The sequence below is a fragment of the Dama dama genome, chromosome 22 (assembly GCF_033118175.1).
Source record: "Dama dama isolate Ldn47 chromosome 22, ASM3311817v1, whole genome shotgun sequence".
Lineage (NCBI taxonomy): Eukaryota > Metazoa > Chordata > Mammalia > Artiodactyla > Cervidae > Dama > Dama dama.
In genome coordinates this window covers 5447239-5460210 of record NC_083702.1, presented here as the reverse complement: position 1 = coordinate 5460210, position 12972 = coordinate 5447239, and the positions used below count along the sequence as shown (strand labels likewise).

Here is a 12972-nt window from a genome sequence, read left to right as displayed (position 1 = left end):
GCACAGATGACGGATGTCCTCACCCGTCTCGCCCAGGACCTCCTTTGGGAAGTGAGAGATTAAGACCCTCCGGTCATCTCCCGTGCATGTCCCTCCTCCAAGGCCCAGCCGGGTTCAGCCCTCTCTCCAGGCTGGCTCTGGGCCCTGCAGGTGGGATTCTGACAGCCTGCGTCCTGTCTTCCCTCAGCGTGGCCCACGAGCCTCAGGTCATTTGCAGCTCACCCAGGTCTGGGTGTGAGTGGCCTGCACCCACTCTGGGGCGTGTCTCGCGTGCCAGGGCCGGGCTCCTGTTTGATACTCAGCGGACGGTGGCCTCCTCTACATCTCTGAGCACTGCCCACCCAGTGCCCCTGTGGCGTGGAAGCTTCTCTGCTGTGCCCTGGGCTCTCGTGGTCTTGACTAACGGAGGAGTATTTTGCCAAGTGTCTCTTTCCTGGTTAATCATTAAACCACTTTGCAGGCAAACTTATTATTGTGTTTCTGATTCATTGGCAGGGAAATCATGAAAATGTTACTGTTTAGAGGGTGTTTGATTACAGGAGAGCCCTAAAGTCCTTTCCAGCTCTGACATCTGTGATTTATTTTGTTTTTTGGTTTCCCCACCCGCCTGTCTTCCCCCACCCCCAACTTCGTTCGAAGCAGACTTCTGGTTGGCTGTGCTTGGGTTGATCGCCAGTGTCTCCATGGTTCAGGTGGACTTGAAATGCAGCAGAGGTGGCTCTGTGTCTAACCTCTGCGGCAGAAGTGTGCAAACTTTGAGCCTCCTTGGGGGCCGAGCATAGATGTGTCCACCTTTCCAGGGCATTGTGAAGGTTGAAGGCCGTGCAGCAGCCACCAGTGGCCTGACTTCAGTTCCAGCAGCGTCCACGGCCCCTGCTCTGGGTCAGGGCTACTGATATACCCCTGCCAAGGGCAGGCCGTCACACTAGGCTGGCTTGAGGCCTTCTGACAGACAGCAGGGGACTGCTGTGTGCTGGGGATGGGGCCCAGGGACGGGGCCCAGGGCCGGGTGCCTTCAGGAGGTGACTTGCCCTCTCTGAGCCTCAGGTCCTCAGCTGTAACAGGAAGCTGCCGTCCCTTGTCTTCACATGGGCGTGTCGGGGCCTGGGGACCCCCAACCCCCCCAGGGCAGCTTCTTGCCCTCATCTCCTGCCTGCGTCTCCCGGCCACGCCCTCATCTCTGGGAAGGGGAGTGAGGGCCACTCGGTGGATGTGTGCTGTCCTCAGCAGGCTCCCTCCCCCTCCCTCTGCCCACCCTGGGTCCTGCCCTGGGCACCCCTGGTCCTTGTGAGCCGAGTTATTCCAAAGGTTCCCCCTGTCCATGCTTGCTTCCATCCCCTTGGAGGAAAATCGGTGGAGGTGGGGGGCAGTGGGCAGGCCTGGGACCAGTTGCGGCCCCGGCGCTAACTCTGGCTTCCTTGGCAGGTCCACAACGTGTCGTTTGCCTTTGAGCTGATGCTGGACGGAGGCCTTAAGAAGCCCAAGGCTCGTCCTGAAGGTAACACCCTGACCCGGGTCTTCGAGGGGCTAGGGGACCGGCCGGGTCTCTCCCACCAGGCCCCGAGCGTGTGGCTCAAAGGCCGGGCTCTGCCGACCCCAGCTCCCTGTTACCCTCGGAGCTTCGGGGACCTGGAGTCCTGTGCTGGCGAAGCCACCAAGGCCGGTTCTTCAGTCAGCATTGACTTGGAGGCTGTGGCCTCTGCCCCACGGCCTCAGGGTTCCACTGCCCACCAGGTGCCCGTGCTCAGACCAGAGACGCTGCCTCACGTCTTGAGAGGATGTTTAGGGCTGGCTGCAGTTCAGCGCCTGTCGGGTCGCTGTCCTGGTGGCCCGGTGGTGCTCGTGAGCAGGGCCGTGGCTCGGTCATGGCCTGTGAGGTCTGCATGGTGGTGGAGGCCAGCAGAGCCCCGGCGAGAGGCCCCTCACCGCCGCACTGACTCCTGTGCTAAATGCCCTCCACCAGGAATCGAGCGGGCGACTGAAGCCCTGGGGTGGGGGGGAGGGGTGCTGCTCAAAGCATCTTCCAATCCAGGGGCTGTGGCGTGGGCCCTCCAAGTCCCGATTATAACAAGTTTGCAGGTGACGCCAGTGCTCCTGGATCCCCGCCCGACAGTGACAGCTTGAATCCTGGGTGGGGCATCCTCGTTAGCCTCCACCCACGCCCCCTGGGAGGCTCAGCAGTCACTGTCGAACACCCATCCAGGACAGGACTTCTGTCCTGTAACCCATGAACCGCAGCCCTCCCCAAGCCCTTGTCAGAGCTCAGAGAGCAAGTGAGGAGAAGAACCAGGTGCCCGACCCCCAGGGGGACAGGGCCCCTTCCCACCAAACAAGGTGCTTGGACTTCCTGGGCCACACCTTGGTCCTGACCTCGAGGGGGTAGGACTGCGGCTGCCGCCTGCCATGCCCCAAGAGGCCCGCAGGGTGGCCCGCGGTCACCAGTACGTGTCCTTGGCTGTCCTAGACCCTGTACCACGCAGACTTGTCTGGGCCCATCCTGGAAGGGATGAAGGAGAATCCTCTCCATCCCAGGGCTCATCCTGCGGGGTGGTGGCCTGGGGGCTCAGGCAGCGGCCTGTGAGTGGCAGGGACAGCAAGAGTGCTCTGCGGGGGACATAAATGGTGTCCCCCACGTCTCCCAGGTGTTGGCACCAGGACTTGGGGCACCTTCTCTCACCCGCAGTGGCTTCTCTGTTTTCCTTCTGCAGATGTGGTAAACCTGGACCTCAAATCCACCCTGCGGGTTCTTTACAACCTATTCACCAAGTACAAGCACCTGGAGTGACAGCAAGGGGCAGCAGAGACCTCAGCGGGGAACGCGCTTCGGGAGGTGCCCTGGCCTCCCCTCCTAGCCCGCGGTTGCTCCCCACCCCACCCCACTTTTGTTTCTGGTAGATGCTCTTCACCTCCTTCCCCTGTAATTTCACAGCGGGCGGCATCCTTAGAAATTCAGGTTCCAAACACCAATGCTTTGTGAGTTTGCAGCCTCGCCTCACCTGGGGTACCACAGGGGGCCAAGTCTCTTGTTGATCAAAAGATGGAAAAGAAAAAAAAAATCCGGAACCCTGACCCTCAGCCCCTGGGAGGCAGCAGAGGGGCGCCTGGCATTCCAGCTGACAGCTGCCAGCGATCACAAGTCGTCAGAAACGCACGGCAGCGTTGCAGCAGGGGCGATGGCTTGACTGTCCTGGGCGGGACTCTCCTGGGTGGGACTCTCCTGGGCAGCCAGGCCTTTTTACAAAAAATGCATTTTGCTGTTTGAAAAAAATTCCCTCTGAGCTCCCGGAAGCCTCAGCTGCGACCGGAGTGTCCACTCGCAGCCTTATTCCTTGGCCGCTCCGTGCAGTTTGCATTTCGCTTTTGCTCAGACGTCTGGGACCCAGCGGACCCAGTGGCCACGGTCCGTGGGAGGAAGGGTTTCTGAGGCGTTTCTTCATCTCTTGCTGCGGCTGAGTGGGCTGTGTCGGAGTTGGCTCTAAAAGGCAGCTGGAGACAGCTCCGCTGGGAAGTCTCCAATCCCAGAGGCTCTGTTTGAGGATGGATGCCTTTCCAAAAACCTTTGGAAAGCAGGGTGTTTCAGTTTGCTGCGGCTGCCGTAACAGAGTGCCTGGGTTGGGGGGTGGGTTCTCAGTTCTAGAGGCTGGGGGTCGAGACAGTGGTGTCAGCAGAGCTGGTGCCTTTGGATCCTCCTGGGCTTGTAGACGGACGCCGTCTTCCCTCGCTTCCTACGCTTCTCCCCGCTGTGTGTCTCATCTCTTACAAGGACACCAGGCAGACCGGATTGGGGTGGACCCTAATGGCCTCATGGTACCTTAATTACCTCTGTGAAGACCCCTGTCCCCAAATACCGTCACCTTCTGAGGTCTTGGGGGTTAGGACTTCAATATGCGGGTTCTGGGGTGGGGGGGTCACAGCTCAGCCTGGGAGAGGGGCGGTGCAGTGTTCACCTCTGTCCTCCGCCGCCTGTGGCATCCTTGGGGCACCCTGTCGAAGGAAATGCGATCCCTCATTTGCGTGCCCTTCACCCCTCGCCTGCCTCGTCTCGGGAGAGAAAGGGGCACCCCTCGGCTGGGTCTCAGGCAGGTCCTCCCCTGGGTTTGCTCAGCACCCCGGCAACATGGGCCTTTCTCTTCTGTGATATTCGCCTTCCCGCTGCAGGTCAGAGCTGTTGAGCACGTTGTTATCTTACATTGTGTACCCGTGCTCAGGACTTAGAGAGCAGCTGCCTGTTCCGCCTGGGCTCAGGCGGCTGCCAGCCTGGGGCCGGGTTCAGAATAGCCAATTTGATGGCGGAGGTTACCCAGCAGGGGAAAGAAATAATTAAAACGGCATTACGGCGTCTCCTGCGGGAGGCGGTGACATTAAAGATCCACATTGACAAAATAGCTGAGGCTGGAACGTTCTGTGCCGCCTTCATTACACGCGTGGATCTACGGTGCCAGGGAGGCGGAGGCCCCTCCACCTGCCGTGGGAGCTCGGGGGCCTGGCGGGGCGATGCCGATTCCTGGGGGCCTGCGGGGGTGGGGGTGAAGGAGGGGAGGCCGGGGTTTGGAAAGAAGCCTGGGGTCTTCAGCCCAGGTGGGCAGCCCCCCCCACCCCAGGCCTGTTTCCACACCCTGAAGGTCCGGGTGAGGGGCATTGGTTCTTCCGGGGAGGGAGGTGGTGATGGGGTTCAACTCCCAGGGCAGTGAGCCCACTTCAGCCCTCTTGTGTTTTAGGCAGGAGAGTAACAGGAATGATAAATATGTGGGAAACCTATAGACAGGCACTTTTATCTCGTAATGCTGACTCTTTAAAGCCCTGTGCAGCAAAGCATGTCGTCTGGTCTCCAAATTGACTTTTTCTCAAACCGGTGGGGAAGGCGTGGGCGTGCCTTCCACCCACCTGTGCAGGCCCCCTGGGGCCGTCCGCGTCATTCTCCCCGTCCGCTGTCTGAACTGGACCCGAATTGAAAGCGTGTGTGGGGTGAGGGCTGGGAAGCAGTTTTGAGGCTGAAGCCAGGGTGACCTCTGCAGTGGCTAGATTCCTCCTCTTGGGATCCACCCGTTATCCCTGGTGGCTTGGGGACAACAGCTGTCAGGATGTGAGTGTCAGGGCCCGGGACATCCCTGCTGCGAGGCCCACATGCTGCAGCATCTTCTGGGGAAACTGGGGCAACAGAAACTACTTTCTTTTGACACTTGCTGGGAGCTCCTTGGAAGGCAAAAGCTTCCCTCTTAGTCCTTAAATGAGGAAAGTTCTAGAAACCTTCCTGCTGCACTGATTCCCATTTGTAGTGAATGGCCTCCCCCGCTTTGCCCCGAAGAGGGACCTTCATCCACAGGAGCTAAGTGAAAACAAAGTCATCGGTACCCATGCCATGATGGCTAAAGGTCCTGAAATGCCTCCTCTTATTGTTCTCCGGATGGCCTGTCTTTTGAATGCCCTCCCCTTCACTGGTTTTGGGGCGCCTGCTTGCAGCTCTGGTTCCCCTTCGAACACGATATCAAGAAGCGCTGAGCCCAGAGCCCCACGTGCCCTGAGGTCCTAACTGGATGTGACACAAGAGCTGTGTTGTTTTAAAGCAGCCAAATCCTGTTGCCCAGTTTGTGTGCCAGTATCCTTGTGTCCTTGATTTGTTTTAAGCGGTGTTTACTTTGGATTTCTGGGTATTAAATAAAAGCCACTGAAACCCTGGCTGTGTTGTCAACCTACCCCGCGGGCTGGCGGCAGGAGCCGGCTTTCCGGACGGCGTGTGGTGGTTTATCCCAATAAAGGCCACTGCCTCTGTCTTGGTGCCTGGCTTTCTTTTGTGCCTTTAGCCGTCATGCTGGGCCCATGACACCAGCACAGCCCCGCTTCCCCGACGGACGAGGGAGGAGCCAGCTTGCGTCCTGGGCGGGAAGGGTCCCCGGGGCGGGGGTGCTGCACCAAGGGTTTCCTGGGCAGGAGCAGAGGCTGGCGGCTCACAGCGCTGAGTCACAATAATGAACAAAGCAGGCGAGTCTGCCCAGGTGCCTGGTTCTAAACCCGAGTGAGAGATGCCAGTGGCCAGTGGCATGAACTGCTACAGGGCTCTGGTGTCCTCCCTACCCTTTGGGGCCAGGGACCCTGAGGTGACCCCCAGCGGGGCCAGATCACTGGGGTTCCACGCTGGTCCTGCTGTCAACCCTCCCCGCAGCAGTCGTGGGATACTTCAGGTGCATCGAACTTTTCTCCTCGTCAGAATGAAAATGGTGACTGAACGTGTGGCTAGCCTGGGGAGCGAGGCAGCAACCCTTTAAACATGCTGAAAATGACAAGCTGTTGCTGCAAAGATCCTGGGCTTTTGGAGAAAGATCCGAGTTCACGTTTGGCTTTGTTCCCACGTGACTGCTGGCGAGGTCACGAACCCACACTTTTCCAGAGGGCAAGTGTGCTCAGTTGCTCAGACGTGTCCAACTCTTCGTGACCGCGTGGACTTCGAAACCTGCTGTGAATCACCAGCTCCTCGAGTCTGTCTTCCCAGTGGTTTACTTGGATGGGATTATCTATCAGTACTGATGAAGCTAAAGCTTCGTCCTGCAGCAGTTCTTCAGGCCAGCAATGGTGCCCTGTGTCCCAGGGGGGTCTTCTGGTAGGTCTTGTTCCGGGGACGTTCCTCGAGGGCTTGTCTGAGTGGCCGGGGACAACAGCCATGGAGAGAGAGAGACAAGCGTGTGGATCATTCCCAGCGAGAAGCGCAATGACGGAGGGGCCCGGGGTGTGGCTGGGCGAGGTGAAACGGTCTGGGGTGAGGCATCGAGCACTCCTGGAAAAGGATGGAGTGCCTCGGGTCCAGGCGGAGTGGGGGTGGGCTCGCTCTGGTTGGCATCTTTTCTGAGTTTTGTCCCCCTTCTTTCCGGCTGACCCTGTGGAAAGCCTCCGCATCCAGCCGTCCCTACCCAGGGGGCTGTTACTGGGTGTTGGGGGGGAGGACCACTGCTCCCATCAGGGTCTCTGCCTTGTGGTCAGTCTTTGGGAACCATGACATTGCATGGCCATCTGACCTCAGCAGAATGTGTAGACCCTGAGAACTCAGAGCAGGAAGGGACCTTCTGAGGTCATCTCGTTTAAGCCTTTCCCAGGCAGGAGCCAGCTCGGGGCTGACAGCTCGGGTCATGCATGCTGCAGGGGTGGGGACGGTTCCTTCTGCAAGGACAGCATCTTGTGCTTGGGAAGCTCAGATTCTGTGTGGTTTCGTTTCAAGTGGAAATCTGCTCCTGCGGGTATAATTTGATTCAATAAATCCTTGTTTCCCTTACTAGCGACCAGGGTTAGCCCTTACCCTGGGGCGGGATGTGGGGCCCTCCACGGGCTCAGCACAATAGGAACTTGAACTGTATTCGTGTGGGTGTGTGTGCATGCTGTCGCTTCAGTCATGTCCAGCTCTGTGACCCTCTAGGCTGTATCCCCCCAGGCTCCTCTGTCCACACGATTCTCCAGGCAAGAACACTGGAGTGGGTTGCCATACTCCTCCAGGGGATCTTCCCAACCCAGGGATCAAACCCGTGTCTCCTGCATTGGCAGGTGGGTCCTTTAGCCCTGGCGCCACCTAAATAAGCCTGAACCTTATTTAGTCAGTACTTATTGAGGGCCTACTGTGTGCCAAGCTGAGCCCTGAGGATGCAGCAGGGAGCAGGGTAGATACCAGCTCCTGCCTCAGGAGCTGAAGTGTGGAAGGGTGTGCAGCTAGGGTGGGGTGGCCAAAGTCAGTGCAGACAGAGCAAGATCTGGGCGGAAAATAAGGCCATGATGTACTAGAAAGTTGCAGGAGGGGTGGGCAACTTTGGAGGCAGAGGGATTTTACTCATGAATCACACGTCCCCCCGTCCCTGTGGGCCTGGGAGGGCCCCGTGGCTTGGCCCAGCAACGGGCTGAGGACAAACAGATAGGGTCTCGTAAAGTGAAACTTTGAAGTCAGATTGTAGATTTAAGCCCACAGCTCCCCTGCTGACATGGGCGTGCCTTCACTAACACATGTGCAGGATTCTGATTTTCTGCATATGTAGAATATAGTTCACGATTTCCTCCAAGGTCACATTTCCTCCCACAGCTGCACAGCCTTCCACACTTCAGCTCCCTAGACAGGAGCTCGTGTCTACCCTGCTCCCTACTGTATCCTCAGGACTCAGCTCGGCACACAGTAGGCCCTCAGTAAGTACTAACTTCAAGGTTGTTTAAATGCATTGGCATTGCACCAGATGGCCAGAAAGAACACGTCAAGGATGATGGGACATTTCACAGGACCTAGGAGTTGTCTTACAGCCTGTCCATATTGTGGACAGTTGAGCATCAGAAAATATCAGTTCAATTCAGTTCAGTCACTCAGTCGTGTCCGACTCTTTGCGACCCCATGGACTGAAGCACTCCAGGCCTCCCTGTCCATCACCAACTCCCAGAGTTTACCCAAACTTATGTCCATTGAGTCAGTGATGCCATCCAACCAGCTCATCTTCTGTCATCCCCTTCTCCTCCTGCCTTCAATCTTTCCCAGCATCAGGGTCTTTTCCAATGAGTCTGTTCTTCTCATCGGGTGGCCAAAGTATTGGAGCTTCAGCATCAGTCCTTCCAATGAACACTCAGGACTGATCTCCTTTAGGATGGACTGGTTGGATCTCCTTGCAGTCCAAGGGACTCTCAAGAGTCTTCTCCAACACCACAGTTCAAAAACATCACTTCTTTTGCACTCAGCTTTCTCTATAGTCCCACTCTCACATCCATACATGACCACTGGAAAAACCATAGCCTTGACTAGACAGACCTTTCTTGGCAAAGTAATGTCTCTGCTTTTTAATATACTATCTAGGTTTGTCATAACTTTTCTTCCAAGGAGTAAGCGCCTTTTAATTTCGTGGCTTCAGTCACCATCTGCAGTGATTTTGGAGCCCCTCAAATTAATGTCTGCCATTGTTTCCACTGTTTCCCCATCTTGCCATGTGGTCTTGCCATGTGGCATTTGGGATCTTAAGTTCTCTGACCAGGGATGGAACCCATGCTGTCTGCAAGGGGAGAGCAGAGTCAACCACTGGGCCACCAGGGAAGTCCCTTGTTTAACATTTTATGCTTACATAATTTCCGTAAAATCCTTGATATCTAGCATTTAGTTAAAAAAAAAGTTACTAGAAATACAGGGCAGAAAGATGTGACCCATAACTAGGAGAAGGATCAGTCAGTAGAAGCAGACCAGAGAATGACAGAGATGGTGAAATTAGCATTCCACAAGACAACCGACCTGGGTGCTTTAAAAATATTCATATTATAGATGACTGTTCCAGATTAAAAGCCTGACAAGACATGGTAGCCGAGTGCCACCAAGAGAAACCTATGATTTCTAGTGGATCTTGGAGTAAAAATAATACAAACGAAACCCCTGTAAACAGCATAATAATATTTGGGGAAATTTGGGTGTGAATGACAATGTTACTATTTCAGTGTTAATTTTCTAGACTGTCCTATAGAAGAATATGTTTGCTTCTAGGAGATAAATTCTGAACTATTTGGAGATGACATGTCACAATCCCTCCTTGGAATTTATTTTTAAATGGTTCAGAAAAAAAGTGAAAGAAAAAGCAAAGGTAGTAAGATGTCAAAAAAAAAAAATAACAAGCAAACCTTCTTGAGATTCAGCAAATGTAATTCACATCCTTTACATAGTTCATCGTCATTGTTCAGTGCTAAGTCCTGTCCGACTCTCACGACACCGTGGACTGCGGCCTGCCAGGCTCTTCTGTCCATGGGGTTTTCCAGGTAAGAATACTGGAATGGGTTGCTATGCTCTCTTCCAGGGGATCTTCCCAACCCAGGGATCAAACCTGCCTCTCTTGTATTGCAGGTGGATTCTTTCCCTGTTGAGACACCAGGGATGCCCAAGCTATGATAGATAACTCTAATATAGTTATATAAAACAATTATGTAGTTTTCTACATGAAGTTCAAATTTTAAAAATGGTATTGAGTGATAGCCTCTTTCTCACTGCACGTTGTCACAAACTCCAGTCCCACACAGGTGGGACAGAGCGGCAGACGAAACCATGCATCTGTGTCTTCCTCTGTAACGTACGGATATAAGGGCATCTGCCTCCAAAGCTGGGTCCTAGTGAAGTTAACGCCCTGACAGTTATGCTTGCTTCATCATCAGTCACTCGACAAATGCAATAGCATCAGTAATACCTTTTGTCATTTTCATGACCTTTCACGAACAGCCTCACTTTCCTGCTCGCACGCTTCCCACTTGCTCTGCCCCCTTCTCTGCAGCATCTGTCAGCAGAGAAAGGGTGGTTAGTCTCTGGTCACCCAGCACTGTCACCTGTTGCTATGGAAACTCTCAATTTCAGCCTGGCTTGTAAAGACTCAAGCTCAAGAGACCAGCTTGAGTCTGCCCCACTGTCCTGGGATCTCACCTTCTTGTGTTCCTCTAGTCCTTTGCACAGGCTGTTCCCTCCACCTGGAACATTCTTACCCATCTTTCTTCAACTGGCAAACTCTTATTCATCCATCAAAGCCCATGTCTCTTTGGAAAAAACTTCCTGATCCCCTTAGACAACAATAGCCATCAGTGTTTATCCATAGAGCCCACTTTGTGCCAGGCATTGCTCTAGGCACTAGAACAAAGGAAACTTAAGGGCCTGTGGTATGGGATCATGAAAGGATCTGCTTCTTAGATAAGGCAGTTAAGGAAGGCTTCCTGAAGGAGGAGGCACTTAAGCTGATGATAATGATGTGGACTCAGCCATTTTAAAAGCTAGGTAGAGGGCATAGTACGTGTGACCACCCTAAAGCAGGAAGGTAGGTGGCACTTTCAGGGAATAGAAGGGTTGTCCATGTGGCTGGGAGGGTGTGAGGATGGGAGAGGTTAGGAGATGAGAATGGAGACAAAGCCGGCAGGTCCCATGAGGACCTAGGGCTGGGCTGGGCAGACTGGATTTCATTTTAAGGGCTACCGGATACCGCTAGTGGGTTTTAAGTGAGTTGAGATGTGAAGTGGGTCCTCTGATCACTTGTGGAGAACAACTCAGGGGTAGGAGGTGGGGTTTGAGCGAGCAGTGTGTTCCCAGCTAGGAGGCTTCTGTGTGGTCCAGGCGAGAGGACAAGGTGGGCCCTGGCCAGGCCGGGGACAAGAAGCAGGAGGGACAGCCTGGAGGCAGCACTGACAGCTTGCTATTGGTGGGACTGGGGCCTCAGGGGAAGCTGACTCCCAGCCTCTGGCCTCAGGAACTGGCTTGGTCTGCATATCAGGGAGGCAAGAGGGACAGAGAGAAGAAGTGTAAGCTCTGAGCTGCCTGCGAGGTGTCTGGGGAGCGTGGAGGTGTGGCTGGGCCCATAGGCAGGGGCAGAGCTTTCCGGAGGGGCTCGTGGTGACATCGCTTTCAGAGCATCGGGTTCTACCGCCCTGCTGGGAGGAAGCGCCCTGCAGACGCAGCCTGGACGTCTTTGCAGAAGCCACAGGCCCTGGAGGAAGTGAGACGCTTGCCCCTGCCTCCCGGGCGGCCCCTGCCGATTTGCTCTGGAACCCGGGACCACCAGCGCTTGAGCCCGTGGCCTTTGTTTCCCTGAGTGAAGGAAGCAGCCAGGTGAGTCCCTGGTTCTGGGCCTTTCTGCCCAGCCAGCCGTAGTGCCTGAGCTCAAACATACAGAGAGGAAAGCTCTGAGAGGCCTCGTGGAAACAGGGCCTGGAGCTGGTCTTAGCCGAGGTCGCAGGGGACGGTGCCGGTGGAGCACACCCTGCACCCAGCTGGTCCCCCTGCCTCTTAGGCTTGGAGGCGGCTGCTCCCGCAGCCCAGAGGCCTGGGCAGGCAGAAGTGCACCCTCCCAGTTCTCGCGTGGCCGGGGAAAGTTTCCTTTCCCAGCCTGTCATCTCCCCTAACCTTCAGCCATAGAGACAGGCCACCCCAAGTCTTCCGAAGAAGAAACTGAGGTCTGGGGGGGAGGGACCCTGGGGCTACTGATGGCTGGAGGCAGCTCCCAGCCCTGTGGACGCTCGAAGCCTTTGGCGCCCATCAGGTTCAGTCCCTTCCGGTAAAGGAGTGTGGGGAACAGAGAGGGGAGGTTGTTTGCCCAAAGTCACACAGCCAGAATGAGGAGGAGCCCGCCTGGAACCCAATCTCCTAACCACCACCCACCCCCCCCCCTCCCCGCCAGGCCTAGTTCCCGCCTCTCCTCTGGTCCTTTGAACAGAACCCCATCCGTAAGGAGGCTTGGGAACTCAGGGGGATGGAGCCAGCCCAGGGGCTCTGTTCTCCACGCCCCCATGATTTAGGGCAGGACGGAGCCACAGACAGTGCCCCGGAGTCCCCAGGCTGGCTGCCCGTGTCACAGCGTGACTACAGTCTTGTGAGTGCCTCCATCTCACGGCAGCTCTGGGCCCTGCTGCTCCAGCCAGGCCTCCCCGGGGGCCGGAGCTGACCGCCAGCTTTGGTTGCAGGAGGCCCCCCAGCCCCACACGTCTGGTTTGGGGCTGAAAGCGCTGCGGGAGGCCCAGGGGCCAGAGCGGAAGTGGGGGGGGCGGGGCCGCACCCAGCAGGAGAGGAAGTGAGTCCAGGGGAGCAGGGAGGAGGCTCTGAATCTGCCCGGCACCCTCCCCTGCAGCGAGGATGAGGAGGGCGGGCCCTTCCCGGTGAGCGGAGAGACCCCTGAGCTCCCTTGACAGGGCAGGATGATAAGCCCTGCTGTGGAGAAGCTCGCTCAGAACTGGAGCCAGGCAGGACCAGCCCACACCCCCGAGAGCCCAGCCTGCACCCCAGTTCAACGTCCACTCACTCAGAGGCTGGGGGGCTGCTCTGTGCCCCCTGACTCAGGCTCAGGGCCCAGAGAGGACAGGCCTGTCCCCCACCCCTGCCCCAGGTTAGGAGCTCCTGGTCTGCAGACATCACTCGTCAATGTGATCACTGCCCCACCGCTGCCCCCTCCCCTCCAGCAGATCTCCCCACTGAGGTCAGCCAGAGGGTTTTCTGGATCCAAGAAGCTCTGAGCGGTG

The 12972-nt window shown here is 56.3% G+C and overlaps 2 protein-coding genes across 4 annotated transcripts in view; both read left to right on the top strand.

Moving 5' to 3' along the window:
* The window catches only part of PARVB (parvin beta), a 114758-nt gene extending 109082 nt beyond the window's left edge, over positions 1–5676 (top strand). For both annotated transcript variants that reach the window (XM_061124364.1, XM_061124363.1), the window contains exons 12-13: positions 1426–1498; positions 2709–5676. In XM_061124364.1, coding sequence (XP_060980347.1) covers positions 1426–1498; positions 2709–2785 — 150 coding nt within the window. In that variant the 3' untranslated portion in view covers positions 2786–5676. The remainder of the gene's footprint in view (positions 1–1425; positions 1499–2708) is intronic.
* A 2500-nt stretch (positions 5677–8176) lies between these two features.
* Positions 8177–12972, top strand: part of PARVG (parvin gamma) — a 30417-nt gene continuing 25621 nt past the window's right edge. The window contains exons 1-2 of one of the 2 annotated variants that reach the window (XR_009689707.1): positions 8177–9747; positions 11436–11569. The gene's annotated coding sequence lies outside the window, so the exon portion shown is untranslated. Of the gene's footprint in view, positions 9748–11243; positions 11263–11435; positions 11570–12972 lie in introns of those variants that run through there. The other variant, XM_061124362.1, reaches the window with a different exon arrangement.